At 65.8% G+C, this 22,235-nt stretch overlaps 4 protein-coding genes across 5 annotated transcripts; 2 read left to right on the top strand and 2 right to left on the bottom strand.

The window, feature by feature from the left end:
• Positions 1 to 432: 432 nt before the first annotated feature.
• On the bottom strand, positions 433 to 2,424 carry CPTP (ceramide-1-phosphate transfer protein). Its single transcript, XM_004599521.2, has 3 exons — positions 2,213 to 2,424; positions 1,413 to 1,546; positions 433 to 1,099 (listed from the first exon to the last, which is right to left on the bottom strand). The coding sequence occupies exons 2-3, from the start codon at positions 1,532 to 1,534 to the stop codon at positions 577 to 579; spliced, it is 645 nt and encodes a 214-aa protein (XP_004599578.2). The 5' UTR covers positions 1,535 to 1,546; positions 2,213 to 2,424; the 3' UTR covers positions 433 to 576.
• A 202-nt stretch (positions 2,425 to 2,626) lies between these two features.
• On the top strand, positions 2,627 to 7,685 carry INTS11 (integrator complex subunit 11). Its single transcript, XM_004599519.2, has 17 exons — positions 2,627 to 2,783; positions 2,871 to 2,968; positions 3,065 to 3,138; positions 3,904 to 4,132; positions 4,820 to 4,918; positions 4,989 to 5,023; positions 5,105 to 5,243; positions 5,364 to 5,428; positions 5,537 to 5,726; positions 5,871 to 5,954; positions 6,058 to 6,147; positions 6,226 to 6,388; positions 6,466 to 6,573; positions 6,763 to 6,824; positions 6,898 to 7,040; positions 7,186 to 7,315; positions 7,393 to 7,685. Exons 1-17 carry the CDS (start codon positions 2,756 to 2,758, stop codon positions 7,456 to 7,458), a joined length of 1,803 nt encoding a protein of 600 aa, XP_004599576.1. The 5' UTR covers positions 2,627 to 2,755; the 3' UTR covers positions 7,459 to 7,685.
• Positions 7,686 to 7,723: 38 nt separating this feature from the next.
• On the bottom strand, positions 7,724 to 9,838 carry PUSL1 (pseudouridine synthase like 1). 2 transcript variants are annotated; one of them, XM_058660760.1, is made up of 8 exons: positions 9,758 to 9,838; positions 9,122 to 9,179; positions 8,859 to 9,046; positions 8,630 to 8,779; positions 8,384 to 8,554; positions 8,148 to 8,202; positions 7,907 to 8,078; positions 7,724 to 7,812 (listed from the first exon to the last, which is right to left on the bottom strand). In XM_058660760.1, the coding sequence occupies exons 1-8, from the start codon at positions 9,802 to 9,804 to the stop codon at positions 7,754 to 7,756; spliced, it is 900 nt and encodes a 299-aa protein (XP_058516743.1). In that variant the 5' UTR covers positions 9,805 to 9,838; the 3' UTR covers positions 7,724 to 7,753. The 2 variants fall into 2 exon arrangements, with proteins under 2 accessions (XP_058516743.1, XP_058516742.1); XM_058660759.1 differs by having other exon boundaries at positions 9,737 to 9,828.
• Positions 9,839 to 9,956: 118 nt separating this feature from the next.
• On the top strand, positions 9,957 to 21,403 carry ACAP3 (ArfGAP with coiled-coil, ankyrin repeat and PH domains 3). The gene is made up of 24 exons (XM_058674099.1): positions 9,957 to 10,097; positions 11,897 to 11,954; positions 12,311 to 12,430; positions 12,521 to 12,574; positions 12,881 to 12,939; positions 13,030 to 13,213; positions 13,330 to 13,374; positions 15,321 to 15,416; positions 15,503 to 15,577; positions 15,871 to 15,882; positions 16,324 to 16,436; positions 16,523 to 16,574; positions 17,746 to 17,846; positions 17,918 to 18,029; positions 18,203 to 18,411; positions 18,521 to 18,590; positions 18,676 to 18,770; positions 18,845 to 19,047; positions 19,139 to 19,246; positions 19,514 to 19,603; positions 19,681 to 19,907; positions 19,982 to 20,091; positions 20,212 to 20,322; positions 20,417 to 21,403. The coding sequence occupies exons 1-24, from the start codon at positions 10,051 to 10,053 to the stop codon at positions 20,562 to 20,564; spliced, it is 2,499 nt and encodes an 832-aa protein (XP_058530082.1). The 5' UTR covers positions 9,957 to 10,050; the 3' UTR covers positions 20,565 to 21,403.
• Positions 21,404 to 22,235: the final 832 nt, after the last annotated feature.

The raw sequence follows: 22,235 nt of genomic DNA, 5'->3' as shown, positions 1-22,235 counted from the left end.
TGGAGCTGGGCAAGTGGAGGTCCAGGCTCTGGGGCCCTGTTGTACATGCCAGTGGGCAGCTGCCTGGAGTCTGCAGCCAAAGTCAGCATGTCCCCTGAGAGTGGATGTTGCTCAGCGGCGGCCAAGTTGTCCCAAGGCCTTCCTAGGACCTCAAGGGAAGGGGTCCACATGGGCCCCTCGAATTCTGAGTATGAGGTTGGCTGACAAGGTGAGAGGGAGAGAGCGTGCAGCCAGATGCCCCGCCCACATAGCCAGGTGCTCCGCCCACAGCACTGCTGGTCCCGCCCACATAGCCATGTGCTCTGCCCTGGCTAGGTCAAGCCAGGCCAGCTGTCAGACTGGAGGGGCAGCCCGGGAAGGACACACAGGCAGGCCAGGCCTGGGGCCTCCAGCCGTTTGACAGGCAGCAGCTCACAGGCCTGGCTGACACACAGCGCGGGCAACCAGCTGCCCATCTCTGTTCCCGGAAGCTCGACTCATGGGGGCCGTGGCAGACACCCTCTTAGGGACCTAGAGCTCCGCTGAAGGCTTGTGGGCCCAGCTCCGCATGGGTGTGGGAACTGGGTGACCCTGGGCTTAAGGCAGATTCAGCAGGGAGTGCTGGGCATAGAGCGCCTGGGAGACCTCGTACACCTGCTCGATGTAGGGCAGGGCTTCGCCTAGCATCTCCACAGCCTGCTCAGGGGTTCCCACATTCATGGCCTCCAAGAAGGCTTTGCGTGTGGGCAGCGTGCAGAAGGCCACGGTGACAGCCCGACGCACAATCCAAGGGTGGTAGACGGCCAGAGAGGCATTGTAGGAGTCAGTGCAGAGCACTGAGGGGCGGGCATCCTCGGCGCTAGTACGCAGGCCTTCCAAGAAGAGCTGCAGCCAGCGCAGGGCACGGTGTAGCCGCAGCACCGTGCGGCAGCCCGAATCAGGGTGGCGGGAGCGCCTGTCCACATCCACCAGCTGGTTCCCTGTCTCGTAAGCCATCATGGACTGCAGGCTGGCGTACTGCTCTCCCTGGGGGCCGGACCGCAGCCGCTCCATGATGTGCAGCTTGGAGACCACGTCCTTGGAGATGAAGGAGAAGACGGCGCCCAGGCTGTTCAGAAACCTGCAGGGGCAGTGGTGCTGTGGGCGGAGCACCTGGCCATGTGGGCGGGGCCGGCAGCACCGTGGGTGGGGACAGCTCTGTGGGCGGGGCCGGCAGCGCAGTGGGCAGAGCGCCTGGCTATGTGGGAGGAGCACCTGGCCATGTGGGCGGGACCGGCAGCTCAGTGGGCAGAGCATCTGGGTTTGCGGGCGGGGCCGCAACGATATGGGCGGAGCGCCTGGCTATGTGGGCGGAGCCAGTGACTCCCCTCCCCATGGGGTGACCCTCCCAGCGGGGCTTTGGCTGCAAGGCCGCCTAGGGCAGCAGCGCGTACCTGACCAGTCCTTTCCAGCTGTCGAGGTAGTGGTCCAGCAGCACTTCCTCCTTCTCATTGAGACACTGCTTGAAACTGACCAGCACCATCTTCAGGTTGAAGTCCACCCCAGGCTCCTCCATGTTCAGACCGGACTGAGGCACAGGGTGAGCAGGCCGCAGCTCGTCACCCGTTCCCGGGGCCTCCCCCTGTGCCCTCGGCCCGGCTGTGCGCTCGGCCGGCTGAGCCCTCGGTCCTGGCATCTTTGCCGTCCTGGGCAGCCCCGACCTGAATCGCCCCTGGGCAGCAGGTAGCAAGTCCTAAGGGGCAGGAGGGGCCTCCCCGATGCAGCCCCTCGGCCTGCAACTCGCCCGCCGCTGCCCGGCCCTGAGTATCCGACTACTCTTGCAGCAGGCCCAGCTGCGCGGCTGCACTGCGCCCTGGGCCTGTCCACCGCCGCCCTGGGCCTGTCCACCCCGCCCTGGACCTGTCCACCGCCGCCCTGGACCTGTCCACCGCAGCCCTGGACCTGTCCACCGCCGCCCTGGGCCTGTCCACCGCCGCCCTGGACCTGTCCACCGCAGCCCTGGGCCTGTCCACCGCAGCCCTGGACCTGTCCACCGCAGCCCTGGACCTGTCCACCCCCGCCCTGGACCTGTCCATCGCCGCCCTGGACCTATCCACCCCGCTCACACCGCTTGGGCTGCAAGCCTGGCCCCGGGCGGCCCGGGCGGGAAGCTCAGCTGCTCCGGCCGAGACCCCGGGGCGGCTCGGCCCAGGCGGGGCGGGGTCCGCGCAGGAGACGACCCCGCCAGGCTTACCGGGGCCGCTCCGGGAAGTGCCCACTTCAGCACGGGGACGGGGCGGTCCGGAGGCGCGGGTGGCGCTGAGCTGGAGGCTGACGTGAGCGGCGGGCGTCTTCGGCCACAGCCCGGCGTCCGGTCGGGTGGCCGCCGCCGCCATGGGCCGGAGCTGCTCACCCGGCCCGTCTCCGCTCCGCCCCGGGACCCGGAGCCCCGCCCCGCCGGTGCGATTGGCAGCCGACCGTCCAATCACCTGATCCTCTCCCTCCAGAACCCGGAGCCACGCCCCTCGGCGCGGGTGGCAGCCGACCGTCCAATCACCTGATCCTCTCCCTCTCCGCTCCAGGACCCGGAGCCCCGCCCCCGGCGCGATTGGCAGCCGACCGTCCAATGAGCTGGCCCCTCTCTGCGGCGCCCGGACCCGGAGCCCCGCCCCCGGCGCACGTTTCCGGCGACAGGACCCGAAAGCGGTCCGCAGCGCTTGCGCAGTGCGAGGCGGGAGGGTCGCCGTGGCCCCGCCCCTCGCCGGTCCCGGGCGCGAGAGACCGCGGCGCGGGAGCCATGCCCGAAATCAGGGTCACCCCGTTGGGTGAGCGGGAGGCCCGGGTGCAGGGCAGGACGCAGCAGGCCACGTGGGGCCGCCGTGCAGCCCCTCACCCGCGCTCTCCCCGAGCAGGAGCCGGCCAGGACGTGGGCCGCAGCTGCATCCTGGTGTCCATCGGGGGCAAGAACGTGATGCTGGACTGCGGGATGCACATGGGCTTCAACGACGACGTGAGCGCCGCGCCGGGGGCCCTGCAGGCGGTGGGGTGCCGGGCCCTGGACCCCGCCGCCCGCCCGCGCCCACCGCCCGTGTCCGTGTCCCCGCAGCGGCGTTTTCCCGACTTCTCCTACATCACGCAGAACGGCCGGCTGACGGACTTCCTGGACTGCGTCATCATCAGGTGGGGGGCTGAGGGGTCACCCCAGGGCGCCGGGGGCTCTGAGGGGTGTCCTCCCTGGCCTTACACGGCAGAGCAAGAGAGCAGGACAGAGAGAGGAGGAGAGACGGGGAGAGAGACAGAGTCAGGGAGAGAGACAGTCAGGGGGAGAGAGAGAGAGGGAGAGAGGTATTTCTTCTGTCCATCTGTATGGCAACCCTGGCCAGGCCTCGTCCCGACGCAGGCCAGCAGCTCCTTCCAGGGTTCCCTCGTGGTGGCGGTGTCCCAAGCTGAGGGCGTTGGCTGCTGCCCCAGGTGCCATAGAGGAGGAAGAGCATCTGGGACAGCTACTGCGTGGAGCCCCTGCACCAGGGCCTGTCCCCAGTGACCACCCTCCCCTGGTCTCCCAGCACACTGCGTGAGGCAGCCGGGTACTGGTGTCCCCTTAGGGGGAATGCACCCCTCTCCCCCTCCTCTCCCCCTCCCCCTCCTCTTCCCCTCCCCCCTCCTCTCCCCCTCCCCTCACTGCTGGCTCTGGGACTCCCCACTGGAGGCCCCTACCTTCCCTGCAGCCTCTTTGGTTTGGGGTCCTCTTGGCCAGGGGCTACAGGCCGCGCCCAGCTGCCTGGCCTTCCTGTTGTCCCCACTGCACCTTGCCCTAGCAGGTGGCAGCCCTAGTGGGCCGTTCCGGAAGGTGGGCTCTCTCTGCAGCTCTCCCGCCCACCCCCCACAGGTGGGGGTCGGACAGGAAGGGCGCAGGGTTGACCCGGGTCCCGTGTCACACCCCAGCCACTTCCACCTGGATCACTGCGGAGCGCTGCCCTACTTCAGTGAGATGGTCGGCTACGACGGGCCCATCTATATGACCCACCCCACCCAGGCCATCTGCCCCATCCTGCTGGAGGACTACCGCAAGATCGCTGTGGACAAGAAGGGCGAGGCCAACTTCTTTACCTCTCAGATGATCAAGGACTGCATGAAAAAGGTGGTGGCAGTCCACCTGCACCAGACCGTCCAGGTCCTGGCCCGCGGGGCTGTGGGGCGTCCACTGGGTCCTGGCCCGCGGGGCTGTGGGGTGTCCACTGGGTCCTGGCCGCGGGGCTGTGGGGCGTCCACTGGGTCCTGGCCCAGTCGGTTTCAGCCTGGGGTGTTGGCTGTGTGTCCCTGGTGGGCACAGGCCCAAGGGCCCATGGTCACCTTTGTGTATCTGAGCCCATGGGGAGCCGCGGGAGGCCTCAGTCTAGTGAGTGTTTGGGCCGTGGTGTGCGACGTGCAACCATATACAAACCGTTACTTGCTGGGCTGGGGCCTGGCCTGTGGTCCCTGGGTGGCACCAAGGTCTGTCCGGCCTTTGATCCAATGAAGCCCAGTACCTGTGCACCCCTCCCGTGGCCTCCTCATGGCCGCTGCCCACCACTGTGGTGCCTGGACCCCGTGTCTAAGAACTCGGGGGGTGTGCTCAGAGCAAGTGGGATCTTCTGTTGGTGAGTTCACTCCTTACAAGGCCGCAGCGGCCAGGGCTGGAGGCCAGGCCTCCGATGCCGAGCTGTTGCTGCCCCCAGGCACACGTCACAGAAGGCAGGGGTTGCGCGGCTGCCTAGGCCCTAGTGGGGCGAGAGCCCCGGCTTCTCAGGACTACCTGCTCTGGGGCAGAGCTGGGGGCTGTACAGAAACGGAGGCTCACAGCCCCCTCTCCCCTGCCCAGGTGGACGAGGAACTGGAGATCAAGGCCTACTACGCTGGCCACGTGCTGGGAGCAGCCATGTTCCAGATCAAAGTGGGCTCAGAGTCCGTGGTCTACACGGTCAGTGGGGCCTGGCCCCGGGGGGCTTCCTGGGCACGCCGTGCCCCCTTCATCGCCATTTCCTTCACAGGGAGACTACAACATGACCCCTGACCGGCATCTGGGGTGAGTCGCCAGGGCATTGGCCGCACCCCAAGGGCTGTCCTGTGGGGTTGCGGGTGGTCACGGTGCAGCCTCCCGTTGCAGAGCCGCCTGGATCGACAAGTGCCGCCCCAACCTGCTCATCACTGAATCCACTTACGCCACCACCATACGTGACTCCAAGCGCTGCCGTGAGCGGGACTTCCTCAAGAAAGTGCACGAGACCGTGGAGCGTGGTGGGAAGGTAGCTGTGGGCCCGAGGCCCTCGGGGCCGCCCCAGCCCGCGCCTGCTCGGAGGCTGGTGCTGGCATGTCTGGCGGGGGTGACGCTGAGGTCCCTGCCTGAGCCTTCCCCGCCCTTCCAGGTGCTCATCCCTGTCTTCGCGTTGGGCCGCGCCCAGGAGCTGTGCATTCTGCTGGAAACCTTCTGGTAGGTTCCGTGGCCATTGCTGCCTGCTGGGGGCGGGGAGCGGAAGTGGTGGGTTCCCGGGCCGTGTCCTCCGCAGCCGTGGTGCTGCTGACCCCGATGGGCCCCCAGGGAGCGCATGAGCCTGAAGGTGCCCATCTACTTCTCCACGGGCCTCACGGAGAAGGCCAACCACTACTATAAGCTCTTCATCACCTGGACCAACCAGAAGATCAGGAAGACCTTCGTGCAAAGGAACATGTTCGAGTTCAAGCACATCAAGGCCTTCGACCGTGCTTTTGCCGACAACCCAGGGCCAATGGTAAGGCCTGGGGCTGGGGCTCCTGGCAGTCCCTCCCTGGGCTGGGGCAAGGGGCCCCCTGCCCGCAGGCCTGGGCTGAGGAGGCGGCATCTGGATGAGCCAACGGGCATTGCTGCCCTGTCTGTCCCCACCGCATCCCCACAGGTTGTCTTCGCCACGCCAGGCATGCTACACGCCGGCCAGTCCCTGCAGATCTTCCGCAAATGGGCAGGAAACGAGAAGAACATGGTGAGAGCCGGGCCTGGAGGCAGCAGAGGTGGGCCCGTGTCCCGCTCTCCCAGGCCTGCTACTGGAAGGAAGCTCCTGGGGCTGACCCTATACCTGTCCCCAGGTTATCATGCCTGGATACTGTGTGCAGGGCACTGTGGGCCACAAGATCCTGAGTGGGCAGCGCAAGCTAGAGATGGAGGGCCGGCAGGTGGTGAGTCCCCTCCCGCCACCCCCTGGGCCGGGCCAGCTGCAGGCCCTCTGGGTGACCAGCCTGTGCCCTGTGCTGCAGCTGGAGGTCAGGATGCAGGTAGAGTACATGTCCTTCAGTGCCCATGCAGATGCCAAGGGCATCATGCAGCTGGTGGGCCAGGCAGAGCCACAGAGTGTCCTGCTGGTGCACGGTGAGGCCAAGAAGATGGAGTTCCTGAAGCAGAAAATCGAACAGGAGTTCCGTAAGCCGGGGCACCAGCTGCGGGTGGGCATCCTGGCTGAGAGCTGCTGTAGCCTGAGGCCCACTCTGCCCCCCCAGGAGTCAGCTGCTACATGCCAGCCAACGGGGAGACGGTGACCCTGCCCACCAATCCCAGCATCCCTGTGGGCATCTCACTGGGACTGCTGAAGCGAGAGATGGCCCAGGGTGTGTGCAGCGGGGGTGCGGGGGGAGGTGGCCCAGGGTATGTGTAGGGGGGGTGTGGGGGGGAGGTGACTCAGGGTTTATGCAAGACTAGGGGAGACTGCTGGAGGGGCAGGGGCAGGTGGCTTGGGCAGTGGTGGGTACGGGGGTGGATGGTGAGCTGGACTTGCTGACCATGCCTGCCCACTGCAGTGTCGCTCCCAGAGGCCAAAAGGCCCCGGCTCCTGCATGGTACCCTGATCATGAAGGATGGGGTGAGTGCTGCTGGGCACCCTGGGTGGGACTGTCGGGGGTCTCCTGTGCGCCTGACCCACTGCTGCCCTGCAGAACTTCCGGCTTGTGTCCTCTGAGCAAGCCCTCAAAGAGCTGGGCCTGGCAGAGCACCAGCTGCGCTTCACCTGCCGCGTGTACCTGCACGACGCACGCAAGGAGCAGGAAACAGCCCTGCACGTCTACAGCCACCTCAAGAGGTGGGCCCCCGGCCCCCAGCCTGCCCCCGGCATCGTGGGCCCCCGGCCGCCCGGCCTGCCCCCAGCGTGATGGGCCCCCGGCCGCCCGGCCTGCCCCCAACATGGTAGGCAGCCTGTGCCAGGGTCTTACGGCCCCTCCCCACAGTGTCCTGAAGGACCATTGCGTGCAACACCTCCCTGACGGCTCCGTCACTGTTGAGTCCATCCTGATCCAGGCCGCTGCCCACTCCGAGGACCCAAGCACCAAGGTGCTGCTGGTCTCCTGGACCTACCAGGTGAGGGGCATGGCTGTGGGGCCCCTCCCTGTCCTGCTGCCGGCATGGGCTGACCCCAGGCTTCTGCCCCCTTGCAGGACGAGGAGCTGGGCAGCTACCTCACTGCGCTGCTCAAGAAGGGGCTGCCACAGGTACCCAGCTGAGCTGCCCCTGGCACCCGGCATCCACTGATGCCTCTACCTGGCGATGCCACCCCAGGTCCCCGGCACCTGGTCGAGCTGCCCCGCCCCACCACCGCTGGGATCTAGACCCTGAACCTGGGAAGACATGGACCTCGGTGTTTGTGGCTAAAGAGGAGGTCTGACCTCAGAGCCTCCTGGCCTTTTATTCACCCTGGGCACCATCCTGGGGTGGTGCCTCACATTTCCAGTAAAAGCAACAACTAAAGTTTGGCTGTTTCCTGTCAGGGCGCCGGGCGTCCAGAGTGGTGGGCACACCTCACGTACTTCCAGGAGCAGCGGCCAGGTCTTGAGCGTGTCCAGGGTCACCTGCAGCTCCTATAAGAAGCCGCCTGGCTTGGGTCACTGTTCCCCCAGGCCACAGGGGACACATGCCAGGATCATGGAGGGCTGTGAGAAGGGCGGGCCTCACCTGGGTCTTCAAGGCCTCCATAGTGCACCGATTTCAGAAACAAGCCGTGGGCGGGGACCACACGGGCCTGGTATTTGCCCCGTGGGTCCCGGCTGTCCAGAATTTCCTTTACTTGGGCAGGCGTCAGGGTGCCCAGTCCCACAGCTACCAGCACAGCCGTCATCCTCCGTACCTGGGAGCCAAAGCCCACGCTGGCATGGAGCCCTAGTCCGCCCCAGGGGCCCAGGGAGGGGGCACTCACCTGCCGGTACAGGAAGGACTGGCTCTCAAACTCCAGGCTCCAGAACTGCAGCTTCCTGTCATGAGATCAGGAACGTCCACCGGGGCCGACCAGTGGGAGGTACAGCCCGCCTCGGTTCACACCACTGGGCTGCATGTGAACCAGAAGCCCAGTGAGACCCCCACCAGGGCAAGAGCCCACGGAGCAGCATGTGCCTGCTGCAGCGGGGACATGGGCCCTCCAGGAGTGCTGCTTACCTGCTTTCCATGGGGAGCAGTAGGGGGCCGCTGGGACTGGGGGCCACAGCCACACGTCTCATTGTGCGCACAGGGCTGCTGGATGGGCTGCCCGCCGACTGGAAGGCACTGAAGTCATGAGTCCCAAGCAGGTGCCGAGCTGCCTCCTGCATGGCCGGCAGGTCCAGGCTGCTGCAGGGAGCCAGGCCAGCAGTCAGGGGTGGGGTGGGGTGCAGCCAGGTGGGCCCACGCACCCTTTACACTTACTGTGCCCGAAGAGGCCAACACAGGTGTCGTTCAAACACGCTGAGCTCCTCTGCCTGGGAGCAACCAGTGGCCAGCCGGTACACGTAGGTCCTGGCTGTGGCATGATGGCGGGCGTGGAAGTCACTGGACACTCGAAAGGCCTGCAGGACCCTGAGGTAGCAGGGGTGGCTTGGACCCAAGAGATCTGGGCATGTCCCTACCACCACTGCCACCGCCACCACGGGCTCACCTGATGGCCGGGTGCCTCAGGTGGGTGTTGAGGGCCTGGACCAGGACTTCCGGGGAGAAGGCCGGCTGGTCCGGGCCACGCTCGAGGTCCACGTGCGCCGCGTTGCTGAGGGCGTGGACCCCAGCATCGGTGCGGCTGGAAATGGTGAACCTGACAGGTGCCAGGCAATTCAGCCGCCCTGCGGCCTCCTGTGGGGAGACAGCAAAGGCAGGCTGGTGGTCCCTGGGCTTGGGGCTCCCTAACCACCCCGCCCGCAGGCTCACCTCCAGGTAGTTTTGTACTCCGACAGCACGCTGGGTGCCCCTCACAGCTGCAACCCCGCTGCGGAAAGAGGAGAGTAAGTGGGTGGAGGCTACTGCATCAGCCACCTTCCTGCCTGGCATCTGCTTGAGGTGGGTGCCCACATACTGAGAGGACACGAGATAGCGCACCCACACCTACTTGAAGTGGGTGCCCATGTCCTGGGAGGACACGAGGTAGCCCACCCACCTGCAGCTACTTGAAGTAGGTGCCCACGTACTGGAAGTACACGAGGTAGCCCACCCACCCGCACCTACTTGAAGTGGGTGCCCACGTACTGGGAGGACACGAGGTAGCCCACCCACCCGCACCTACTTGAAGTGGGTGCCCACGTACTGGAAGTACACGAGGTAGCCCACCCACCCGCACCTACTTGAAGTGGGTGCCCACGTACTGGGAGGACACGAGGTAGCCCACCCACCCGCACCTACTTGAAGTGGGTGCCCACGTACTGGAAGTACACGAGGTAGCCCACCCACCCGCACCTACTTGAAGTAGGTGCCCACGTACTGGGAGGACACGAGGTAGCCCACCCACCTGCAGCTACTTGAAGTAGGTGCCCACGTACCCGCACCTACTTGAAGTGGGTGCCCACGTACTGGAAGTACACGAGGTAGCGCGCCCGCCCGCCCGCGGCCGAGCCCATGGCCGTGGCAGCGCCGCACGTGGCCCAGAGCGCGCACGCACCGTGGGCGGGGCCGGCCGAGGGAGCGGGGCAAAGTGCCGCCTGCGGGCCGGCCGGCAGGGCGGCGGGCGGGCGCGGCCGCGCGGCGAACACTTGGGCGACGCTCCCTGGCGGTGACAGGCGGGGCGGGGCGGCGGTCCGGGCCGGCCGGGGATCCCGCTCGCTCGCGCCGCGGGCCTCGGGGCGGGAGCCGCGGCCGCCGCAGCCATGACGGTGGAGTTCGAGGAGTGCATCAAGGACTCGCCGCGCTTCAGGTGCGCGGGCCGCGGGGACCGGGCTCCGGACAAAGCCGGGCGCGCCCCGCCCCCGGGCCCGAGGGGCCGGAACAAAGACGAGCCTCCCGAGTGGACGTCCGCCAGGCCGGGGTCTGCCGCGCCCTCCCGGCCCCCGGGTCCCGGGGATGGGGCCGGGTCCTGGGCGTGCACCTCTGCTCGGGCCACGGTGGGCGCCCGGACACGTGTGTGCCCGGCCCGCGGCCTGACAGCTGCGTCCCTGGGAGCCCGGGGCCGGGTGGGGGGTGAGGGTGGACCCCGCCCTGGGCAGGGCCTCCTGGCTGGACACCCGGCCCCCGCCCTGTGCTGTGGGGGTGCCAGAGCCTGCCCACCACAGGGTCCTACCTCTGTGCCGTGCCCAGGGGCCAGAGCAACCTGGTGCTGGGCTTTAGGCTTGCGCTGTGGTTAGAGGGGCTCTTGGTCACTATAGCTTCTCAATGGGAGTGGGGCGTGCAGAATCTGGGGTACCCCCAGCCCTGGGAAGGAGTACCCAGCCTGTGGCCACAGGATGCTGGAGGTGGGGTGCCTGGGAGCTGGGAAGGGGTGCCCTTCCCTGGGTGGAGCTCCCGCGCTGAGTCACAGCTTTGGTGGAGGGGCCTGTCCCCCTCCCTGTCCCCAAGGCTTGGGGAAAACCCTGGGTGGACAGCAGGAAGGGAACAGGGAGGACCTCCAGGCTGAGGAGCCACCACCAGTGCTGGTGAGCGCGTTGGTCACCTGCCCAGGGGGCTGGGCTCCAGGGGCCGCCCCTCAACTCTGCTCTTTCTCTGTTACCTGAAGGTGGGGAAGTTGGGACCCTCATAGGGGAGGGATGGTCAGGGCCTGAGCTGGGACCCTCCAGGAGAGAGCCAGGTTAGGGGACAGGCGTCCCTCAGGGTTAGGGTCTGAAGGGGGACCCTTGGGGCGGGGGGAGGAGATGGGTCAGGGCCTGAGCTGGGACCCTCGGGGGTCAGGACTGTGTCACCTGGGCAGACGTTGGCACATCCTGTCTAGGTTGTGGGTAGGGCTGGATCCCCCATCCCAGGTCTGTGCTGGGATGCATGAGGCTGAGCCAGGACCACATGCTCTCGTGCTGAGGGGTCCTGGAGACCCCTCCAGGCCCCCCGACGGCCTGAGCTGGCCTCAGCCCCAGCTCTGAAGAATTAGGCCACGCAGGCTGTGCTCCACGTGACCCAGGCCCCACCCCTAGGCCTGGGCAGCTGGGGGTGGCCCGCCTGCAAGCTCTGGACACATCCCTGGGCAGCCAGGTGGGCCCAGCTGGCCAGCTGAGCTCGCCGCTAGGCTTTCGGGATGCTGGCCTTGGGGCCCTGCTTCCTGCTACTCAGAAGACACAGAGAGAATGTGTGTTGGGGGGCTATCACGTGCCCTATCCAGCTGCCACTGGCCTTCCTGGGATTCACTGATGTCATGTGTTAACCCCTCCCTGCCTGGCTCCGTGGCAGCTGCACTGTGAGGCTGGAGGGAGTGGGCTTGTCTGGGCTGGCCAGCATACAGAGTCGGTGGCCTCAGGCTGCTTGCTGAGAGCACAGGCCAGCAGGTCAGGGCTACGGTGGGCAGTCTACTGTCCAGAAGGTTAAGTGGAAAGACAGGATGGACTCAGAGCCCTGGCCACGGTCCCCACACCTGCTGTTCACCAGGGCCCAACAGAGCCCAGGCGGGGGTGGTGGACGGTGTGACTTCCTGTTGGGGGCACTGGTGGTGCCAGGAGCCCCTGTCAGCTGGACCTGGCAGGGGAAGCTCCAGTCAGAGCTGCTGCTGACTCCATCCTGCCTGGCTTGTTCCAGGGCCACCATTGATGAGGTAGAAACTGACGTGGTTGAGATCGAAGCCAAATTGGACAAGGTGAGGGGCCTGCCCGGGGTGACTGAGTAGCTGGACTCGTGTGCCACATGAACATGTGTGTTTTGTGGGGACATGCATGTGTAGTGTGAGAATGTGTGTGCCAGCTTGGGAACTGGGCCTTCCCCCCGACCCCTTGCCCTCCTCCTCACAGTCTCCTTCTGTTGGGGGTGGAAGGAGGGCCTCTGGCCAGTGTCCTGACTCGGGCGTGTGGCGGCCAGGCACCGCCCAGTGTCCTGCCTGGCCAGGAGGGCAGCACAAGCCTCCCAGCTCGACCAGGTGTGTTCTGGAGGTGAATCCCGGGCACCCCATCCTCTGCCGGGGCTGCGGCCCTCACTGCCTCTTCCTGTGGCCTGCAGCTGGTGAAGCTGTGCAGCAGCATGATTGAGGCTGGCAAGGCATACGTAGCCACCAGCAGGCTCTTCGTGAGCGGTGTCCGCGACCTGTCCCAGCAGTGCCAGGGCGATGCGGTCATCTCGGTGAGGGCCAGCTAATCTCTGACCTCGGGTGGAAGCGCGGAGGGGTTCAGGGGAGGCATGGGTTCAGCAGGACTTGTGGCCTCTCCTCAGGAGTGTCTGCAGCGGTTTGGCGACAGCCTCCAGGAGATGGCCAACCACCACGTGGTGAGTGCCAGGGCGGATGGGAGTTCCAGAGGCAGAGCTGGGGGCGGGCCGGGCCCCAGCATGGGCAGGACTGTCCACTGGAGGCAGCTTCAGTTCTGGAGTTGACAGAGGTGCACTAGGCCCAGGGCTCACATGGCGGGCATTAGGCCTGGGGAATACAGCTCCTGGGTCTGCAGCAGCACCCACGCTCTGGGCACTGGGAGCAGCTGTGTGCCTAGCTCCCAGGCAGCCTGTGGGTAGCACCCGTTTGGCCAGCTGGTCCTCCCTGGGGTGGAGGTCATGTCCAGCAGCCACCCTTGTTCTCAGATCCTGTTCGACCAGGCCCAGAGGTCTGTGCGCCAACAGCTGCACAACTTCGTCCGAGAGTGAGTCCTGCCCTGGGGCTCACCTGGGGGTGCACAGGGTGGGAGGGTCTGGCAGGAGGCCTGAGGACATCTGGGACCCCTGATCCCCAGGGATGTGCGCAAGTTCAAGGACACCAAGAAGCAATTTGACAAGGTGCGCGAGGACCTAGAGCTCTCCCTGGCCAGGAACGCCCAGGCCCCCCGGCACCGTCCCCACGAGGTGGAGGAGGCCACAGGAGCCCTTACCCTCACGAGGAAGTGCTTCCGCCACCTGGCACTGGACTATGTGCTGCAGGTGGGCAGGGAAAAGGAGCCCAGGCAGATCCAGGGGATGTCGACTGGGACAGAGGAGGAGCCTCCAGGGCAGGTGACCTGGGCCTGAGCCCTCTCTGGCCATTTTTCCCTTGGCAGATCAACGTCCTGCAGGCCAAGAAGAAGTTCGAGATCCTGGACTCTGTGCGTGCTGATGGCAGACATGAGCCCCCAGACACTGTCCCTCCACATGCTGTCCTCCAGACACTGTCCCCTGCGGTCCTGAGCCCCCCAGACACTGTCCCTCCAGACTCTGTCCCCCAGAGAGTGTCCCCCCATACGCTGTGCCCCACATACACTGTCCCCTGCAGTCCTGGGTCCCCCAGATGCTGTTCCCCACAGACCTGAGCCCCACAGATGTGTCCTCCAGACACTGTCCCCCATATGCTATTCTGCCTGTCACATGCTGTCCCGCAGATGCTATCCCCCATCACTGTCCTGTCTCTCCATCACTGTCCTGTCCCCATCACTGTCCTGTCTCTCCATCACTGTCCTGACCCCATCACTGTCCCGTCCCCATCACTGTCCCGTCCCCATCACTGTCCTGTCCCCATCTCTGTCCTGTCTCCATCACTGTCCCGTCCCCCATCACTGTCCTGTCTCCATCACTGTCCCGTCCCCCATCACTGTCCTGACCCCTCATCACTATCCTGACCCCATCACTGTCCTGACCCCATCACTGTCCTGTCCCCATCACTGTCCCGTCCCCCCATCACTGTCTCGTCCCCCCATCACTGTCCTGGCCCCCCATCACTGTCCTGTCCCCATCACTGTCCTGTCCCCATCACTGTCCTGACCCCATCACTGTCCCGTCCCCATCACTGTCCCGTCCCCATCACTGTCCTGTCCCCATTACTGTCCTGTCCCCATTACTGTCCTGACCCCATCACTGTCCTGACCCCATCACTGTCCTGTCCCCATCACTGTCCTGTCCCCATCTCTGTCCTGACCCCATCACTGTCCTGACCCCATCACTGTCCTGTCCCCATCACTGTCCCGTCCCCCATCACTGTCCTGACCCCCCATCACTATCCTGACCCCATCACTGTCCTGACCCCATCACTGTCCTGTCCCCTTCACTGTCCCGTCCCCCCATCACTGTCTCATCCCCCCATCACTGTCCTGTCCCCCCATCACTGTCCTGTCCCCATCACTGTCCTGACCCCATCACTGTCCTGTCCCCCCATCACTGTCCTCACCCCCCATCACTGTCCTGTCCCCCCATCGCTGTCCTGACTCCATCACTGTCCCGTCCCCCCATCACTGTCCTGCCCGCATCACTGTCCTGACCCCATCACTGTCCTGTCCCCATCACTGTCCTGACCCCATCACTGTCCTGTCCCCATCACTGTCCTGTCCCCATCTCTGTCCCGTCCCCCATCACTGTCCTGACCCCATCACTGTCCTGTCCCCATCACTGTCCCGTCCCCCATCACTGTCCTGACCCCCCATCACTATCCTGACCCCATCACTGTCCTGACCCCATCACTGTCCTGTCCCCATCACTGTCCCGTCCCCCCATCACTGTCTCATCCCCCCATCACTGTCCTGTCCCCCCATCACTGTCCTGTCCCCCCATCACTGTCCTGTCCCCATCACTGTCCTGACCCCATCACTGTCCTGTCCCCCCATCACTGTCCTCACCCCCCATCACTGTCCTGTCCCCCCATCACTGTCCCGACTCCATCACTGTCCCGTCCCCCCATCACTGTCCTGCCCCCATCACTGTCCTGACCCCATCACTGTCCTGACCCCCATCACTGTCCTGTCCCCCCATCACTGTCCTGTCCCCATCACTGTCCTGACCCCATCACTGTCCTGTTCCCCCATCACTGTCCTCACCCCCCATCACTGTCCTGTCCCCCCATCGCTGTCCTGACTCCATCACTGTCTCATCCCCCCATCACTGTCCTGTCCCCCCATCACTGTCCCGTCCCCCCATCACTGTCCCGTCCCCCCATCACTATCCTGACCCCATCACTGTCCCGTCCTCCCATCACTGTCCCGTCCCCCCATCACTGTCCTGTCCCCCCATCACTATCCTGACCCCATCACTGTCCCGTCCCCCCATCACTGTCCTGTCCCCCCAGATGCTGTCCTTCATGCACGCGCAGCACAGCTTCTTCCGCCAAGGCTATAGCCTCTTGCAGCAGCTGGATCCCTATATGAAGAAGCTGGCCTCTGAGGTGGGCCTGGAGAGGGCTGGGGCTGGGCTGGGTCTCAGGGTTTCAGGGAGGTGTCCAGGGTGCTCCTAATGCTGCCCCCCCAACAGCTGGACCAGCTGGTGATTGATTCTGCCGTGGAAAAGCGTGAGATGGAGCGCAAGCATGCTGCCATCCAGCAGCGGGTGAGCCCCGCCCCTGGGTGGCTCCGTTCACCACACCCCAGCCTTGCCCGTGCACCTGTGTCGGCTGGAGTGTGGCGCGGGGGGCCTCAGGTTGTCCCTGTCCACAGCATGGGGGCCCCCAGGTCCTGCCTGGGTGTCTGCTTACCTAGCCAGCCCCGGGCACTGGTCAGTGGGCTTCAGGGGGAGGAGTAACTATTCTGGGACCTGAGAGCCCAGCCTGGGTCGGGCAGGGCGGTCCCTCATCCCTCACTGGCTCTCTCCTCCCTCCCACTGGCGCTGGCACGGCCCCTCAGACACTGCTGCAGGTGAGTGAGCGTCCACTCTGGGGCGGGTGGTGGGGGCCTCTGGGCGAGGCCTCTGCTTTGGACCTGCCGCCCACCTCCGCCACTTCAGCACCACGGACACCTCCCTCAGCCGTCCTCCCAGAGGCCCCGCCTCCTCCCCACTTCCCTCCTCTGATTGGCAGCAACTGTCTCCCCACGCCCCAGCATGAAGAGCAGGTGGCTGGCCTCCCTTCCACTGGCCTGCCTGCCCAGCGGCACAACACAGGCCTCTGGGGCTGTGGGGCCCTCTGCTGGGTGCTTGGAGCTGGCCTGGGAGCAGGGCGGGAGGGGCAGCTTCCTCCCAGTCGCTACGCTGGAGATGGGCTTGTGCAGGCCAGCCCAGCTGTGAACCTGGGGCAGGGGCCGGGGCTGCCAGTGACAAGGATGGCATGGTGGGGCTCATGGGGCTGGCTGTGTCCCCAGGACTTCTCTTATGAGGAGTCCAAGGTGGAGTTTGACGTGGACGCGCCCAGTGGTGTGGTCATGGAAGGCTACCTCTTCAAGAGGGCGAGCAATGCTTTCAAGACGTGGAACCGGTGAGGAGCCTTCCGGGCAGGGCTGGGGCAGCTGTGTGGATGAGAGCCGGTCCGGCTTCACTGCCCTGTCCTGTCCCCCCATCCAGGCGCTGGTTCTCCATCCAGAACAGCCAGCTGGTCTACCAGAAAAAACTCAAGGTGGGCGAGACCCTCCCTGCCTGGGCTGTAGTGAAGCGTGTTGGGTGTGGGCTATGGGGTGGACATATCAGTGTGTGGCTCAGGGTTTGTTGGGGCAGGGGTGGGTGTGTCAGGCATGGCTCTGGACTGTGGGGTGGGTGTGTCATGGCATGGCTGTGGACTGTGGGGTGGGTGTGTTGGGATGTGGCTCTGGGCCGTGGGGTGGGTGTGTCAGGCATGGCTCTGGACTGTGGGGTGGGTGTGTGGGGGCATGGCTCTGGACTGTGCAGTGTGTATGTTGGGATGTGGCTCTGGACTGTGTGGTGTGTATGTTGGGATGTGGCTCTGGACTGTGCGGTGGGTGTGTTGGGATGTGGCTCTGGACTTTGGGGTGTGTATGTTGGGATGTGGCTCTGGGCTGTGGGGTGGGTGTGTCGGGATGTGGCTCTGGACTGTGGGGTGGGTGTGTCGGGATGTGCCTCTGAGCTGTGGGGTGGTTGTGTCGGGATGTGGCTCTGAGCTGTGGGGTGGGTGTGTCGGGATGTGGCTCTGAGCTGTGGGGTGGGTGTGTCGGGATGTGGCTCTGGACTGTGGGGTGGGTGTGTCGGGATGTGGCTCTGGGCTGTGGGGTGGGTGTGTCGGGATGTGGCTCTGGGCTGTGGGGTGGGTGTGTCGGGATGTGGCTCTGGACTGTGGGGTGGGTGTGTCGGGATGTGGCTCTGGACTGTGGGGTGGTTGTGTCGGGATGTGGCTCTGGGCTGTGGGGTGGGTGTGTTGGGTTGTGGCTCTGAGCTGTGGGGTGGGTGTGTCGGGATGTGGCTCTGGACTGTGGGGTGGTTGTGTCGGGATGTGGCTCTGGGCTGTGGGGTGGGTGTGTTGGGTTGTGGCTCTGAGCTGTGGGGTGGGTGTGTCGGGATGTGGCTCTGGACTGTGCGGTGTTTATGTTGGGATGTGGCTCTGGACTTTGGGGTGGGTATGTTGGGATGTGGCTCTGGACTTTGGGGTGGGTATGTCGGGATGTGGCTCTGGACTTTGGGGTGGGTATGTCGGGATGTGGCTCTGGGCTGTGGGGTGGTTGTGTCGGGGCGTGGCTCTAACCAGGCACTGTGAGCTGGACATACTTGCATGGGTACCATGCAGGCCTCCCGGGGCTGGGCCACACTGAGTGTGGGCACTGTGGTGCCACCCACAGGACGCACTGACCATAGTGGTGGACGACCTCCGCCTGTGTACCGTGAAACCCTGTGAAGACATCGAGCGGAGGTTCTGCTTCGAGGTGGTGTCACCCGCCAAGTGAGGAAGCCTGGCCCGGGCTGGGGTGGGGGGAGTCCCTGCCCGCCCAGCCTGATGGCCCCTCCCCCCAGGAGCTGCATGCTGCAGGCCGACTCAGAGAAGCTGCGCCAGGCCTGGGTCCAAGCCGTGCAAGCCAGCATCGCCTCTGCCTACCGTGAGAGCCCGGACAGTTGCTACAGCGAGGTGTGGCCCTGTGACGACACCTGCTGGGCCTGCCATTTGTGCACGTAGCGTGTAGGGGTGGGGGCGGTGCAGCTCCAGCTTATGCTGGCCCTTCTGGCCGAGGGGAAGTGGCGCCCAGGAGGTTGAGACTACAGCCCCGGGCAGGACTGAGTGACCTCTCTTGGTCTTCCCAGAGGCTGGACCGCACCGCATCTCCATCCACAAGCAGCATCGACTCAGCCACGGACACTCGGGACCGCAGTGCCAAGGGCGAGAGCGTGCTGCAGCGTGTGCAGGGCGTGGCCGGCAACGGCCAGTGCGGGGACTGCGGGCAGCCAGACCCCCGCTGGGCCAGCATCAACCTGGGTGTGCTTCTCTGCATCGAGTGCTCAGGCATCCACAGGTGGGGCGGGGCCCTGGGGAGGGGCGGGCCCTGGGGAGGGGCGGGCCCTGGGGAGGGCTGGGCCTGGCGCGGGGCCACACCCGGCTGATCCCTCGCCCTTGCTGTCCAGGAGCCTGGGTGTTCACTGCTCCAAAGTGCGATCCCTGACCCTGGACTCCTGGGAGCCTGAGCTGCTTAAGGTTTGGGGAGCAGGGGGGGCCTGGCGAGGTCAGGGCAGGGGCTGGGCAGCGCCCAGGGCTGACCCCATGGGCTGTGTCTCACCAGCTAATGTGTGAGCTTGGAAACGGGATGGTGAATCGGATCTACGAGGCCCAGTGCGAATGTCTGGGCAGCAGGAAGCCCACCGCCAGCAGCCCCAGGTAAGCCCCCGCAGCCCAGCCTGGCTGGGGGGGAGCCTGGGCCAAGCGCCACCTCACGCCTGCCCCTGGTCCAGGCAAGACAAGGAGGCCTGGATAAAGGACAAGTACGTGGAGAAGAAGTTTCTGCAGAAGCCACCCAGCGCCCCTGTGCGGGAGGCCCCTCGCCGCTGGCGAGCACGGAAGCAGCCGCGCCCCCACAGCTCGCCCCGTGCCCCGGCCACTCGTCACAGGGTCCGGCAGGAGCCTGCCCTGCCCTCCATGGCTGCTCTGTCCTCAGGTGGGAGGGCGGGCCCGGGCCCCGGGGGGTTGTGATACTGCTGGGGTAGGGAGGTCTGTGCCCCATCTGAGCCCGTGCTCCATCCCCGCAGCTGGCACGCTGGAGCGCAGGTTCCGCCGGGATTCCCTCTTCTGCCCAGACGAGCTGGACTCTCTGTTCTCCTACTTTGACACGGGGGCCAGCGGGGCTGGTCCGCGAAGTAAGTGCAGGCAGGCTGTCCGCTGTCCTCTGCTGCACCTGGAACTGGGCCTGGATGGCGGAGGGAGGGTGCAGGTGCCTCTCGCTTTCTGGAGAGGGGTCTCAGGTACAGCCTTTGTGCAGGACCCTGCAGCCTGCATGCTGTCCTCTGTGGGCAGGGATGGGCTGGGGGCCCAACTGGGGCCCTCTGGCATCTATGGGGGTTCCCCGGGGGCTCCCAGGAGGAGCTGGAACCCGTATGTGCAGCAGCCTCTTTTCGTCACTACAGGTCTAAGCAGTGACAGCGGCCTGGGCGGCAGCTGTGATGTCCTGGCCTTTGGCACGGGCTCTGTGGTGGTGGACAGCGTCACGGAGGAGGGTACGTGCCCCTGTTCGTCCCATTCAGCTCCTGCCCAGCCCCAGGGCTGCAGCCTCTGATGGGCCCCCTCCCCACAGAGGGTGCAGGGTCGGAGGAGTCCAGTGGTGAAGCAGACGGGGACACCGAGGCTGAGGCCTGGGGCCTGGCCGATGTGCGGGAGCTGCACCCTGGGCTGCTGGCGAACCGTGCGGCACGCACACGTGACCTCCCTGCGCTGGCCGCAGCACTGGCCCACGGGGCGGAGGTCAACTGGGCGGACGCGGAGGATGAGGGCAGGACACCGCTGGTGCAGGCTGTGCTGGGGGTGAGATGTGCGTGGCTCCCAGGGCTGGGGGTAGGGTGCACGGGGAGCCCCACCTGAGCCACATGGCTCCACAGGGCTCCTTGATCGTGTGTGAGTTCCTCCTGCAAAATGGGGCAGACGTGAACCAAAGGGACAACCGCGGCCGCGCACCCCTGCACCATGCCACGCTCCTGGGCCGCACCGGGTGAGTGCACCCCTGCACCATGCCACGCTCCTGGGCCGCACCGGCTGAGTGCACCGGCTCCAGACCCCACGCCTCTCCCCATCTGGGTCCAACCCCTGACATCCCCTGCCCGGTCCGCAGCCACGTGTGCCTGTTTCTGAAGCGGGGCGCGGACCAGCGCGCACTGGACCAGGATCAGCAGGACCCTCTGAGCATCGCTGTGCAGGCGGCCAACGCGGACATTGTCACATTGTGAGGGCTGGAGGGTGCCAGAGGTCCAGGGAAGGGCGGATTGTGGCCAGGTGGGCTGGGTGGGCCCGGTGTTTCATTCTGCACCCTGCTGCAGGCTCCGTCTGGCACGCATGGCCGAGGAGATGAGAGAGGCTGAGGCACCTCCGGGCCAGCCGGGCTCCTTGGCAGGCAGCAGCCCCACCGAGCTCCAGTACCGCAGGTGCTTGCAAGAGTTCATCAGCCTGCACCTAGGGGAGGGCTAGGGTCCCTTCCCCGCCAAGGGGTGGGTGCCTGGGGGCTCCCACCTGCCTGCTGTTCCTACCTTACACTACGCAGGCCCAGGGACACAGAGGGACCCTGACACTCAGTCTCTGGTAGCCCCCACGGTCCCCCCCAAGCAGGTGCTGCATTATCTGGTGCCCCTCCCCCACCCTGGGGGCCTTGTCTTCAGGTAACACTCCTGGGACCCGGGTCGCTCTTGTCACAAACCACTCAAGCCTTGACCCCCCACCCGTCCCCTCCAGCCTGGGCTGGTGGCTGGCCACCAGCACCCCGCAGGGCTGGCCCGTCGGGGGACCCCAGTACCTCACTTGGCAACCCCAGCTTCCGTCCTGGGCCCTCAGCCCTGCAGGTCGCTGGGTAGCCACATAGGCCCTGTGCCTGCCTCTCAGAGGCCTGTGCCCACAGCTCCCCATCCTGGGTGCTTCTGCCCGAGGCCATGGAGTGGGTTTCCTGCAGAATGCTCCTCTACCGCACCCCATGGCTTCCCTGTGGGGCTCCCTGCCAAGCCCCGGATGCTGGTTCTGTCTATCCTGCTCCCTTGTTGGCCTCACCTCAGGCCCAGGGGTCCCTCCCTCGTCTTGCGGGACCACCGATGCCTTCATGTCCCCCTCCCCAACTGTGGGCCTTGCTCAGGCCAAGGCCAACCAGCTGGTCACTATGCAAATGCTGCCCAGAGAGGCGCCGGGGCCCTACCCCTGCCTGCTGGCCATGACTCCTCCCTCTGCCTGCCTTGGCCCTGGGCTGGTGGGCAGACCTCCCCCCCCCCCCGCCTGTCACCCCTCCTTAATAAACCTGTGCCACTCGCAGCCTGCCTGCTTGCTGCTCTGCCTCTCCCGGGGGTGCCCCAGGCGCTGCCCTTTGACCCCAGGATGCAACTCTGGGATACAGTGGCGTCCCCCTAACCTCCCAGTGTGACCTCTCCAAGGAATGCTGGGATGCGCTTGGGTCAGCTGGCCTGGGCCCCCCACCAGATGCAGCAGCCAGGGGCACTAAAGCCCTGGCCAGGGTCGGCCTGCGTACACACCTGGCCGCACCTGTGGACACACTGCACACACATGCACGTTCCTGTTGGGGCTACTGGCAATGCAGGCCCCCCAGGGCCAGCCTGTGTCCACAGAGTGTCCCTGCTTCTGTCCCTCAGATGCTGGGGCAGGAGGTGGAGTTTGGTGATATAATTCCACCAGGACTGCCCAGACCATCTGTGGGAGGTGCTGCCTGCTGGGCCCGGACTTAGCTTGTCCCTCACTGTGGTGTGTGCTGGCCTGGAGGCAGGGCCAGACCCAGTAGCAGGAGCTCCCCCTGTCGAGCCAGGGGCTACCCGTGGGCAGTGAGGTAGGCGGATCTGGTGCCCAGGGCTATGCTGCCATGGCCTCCAAGGGAATGGTGAACTGCAGGCCCTGCCCACTGTAGCCCAGGCCCTGCTGGGCCAACTGGCCACTCGAAGATGTCCACCCTGGCCCTGCCACTTAGGGTGGGGATGGAAGAGTCAGGGTACCCAGTGTCTTCAGGGTAGGAGGGTCTCATTGGGGACCCAAAACACCCCTGTAGGGAAGACCCGCCTCTGGCACTGACTTGAGGTCCTGCTGGGCCAGCACCTCCAGGATCCAGTTCTTATTGGGCCAGCTCTGTCCCCCAGGCACCACAAAGGAGTG

This window comes from Ochotona princeps, chromosome 2 (assembly GCF_030435755.1).
Source record: "Ochotona princeps isolate mOchPri1 chromosome 2, mOchPri1.hap1, whole genome shotgun sequence".
NCBI lineage: Eukaryota > Metazoa > Chordata > Mammalia > Lagomorpha > Ochotonidae > Ochotona > Ochotona princeps.
This window is presented reverse-complemented; position numbering and strand designations above follow the sequence as displayed.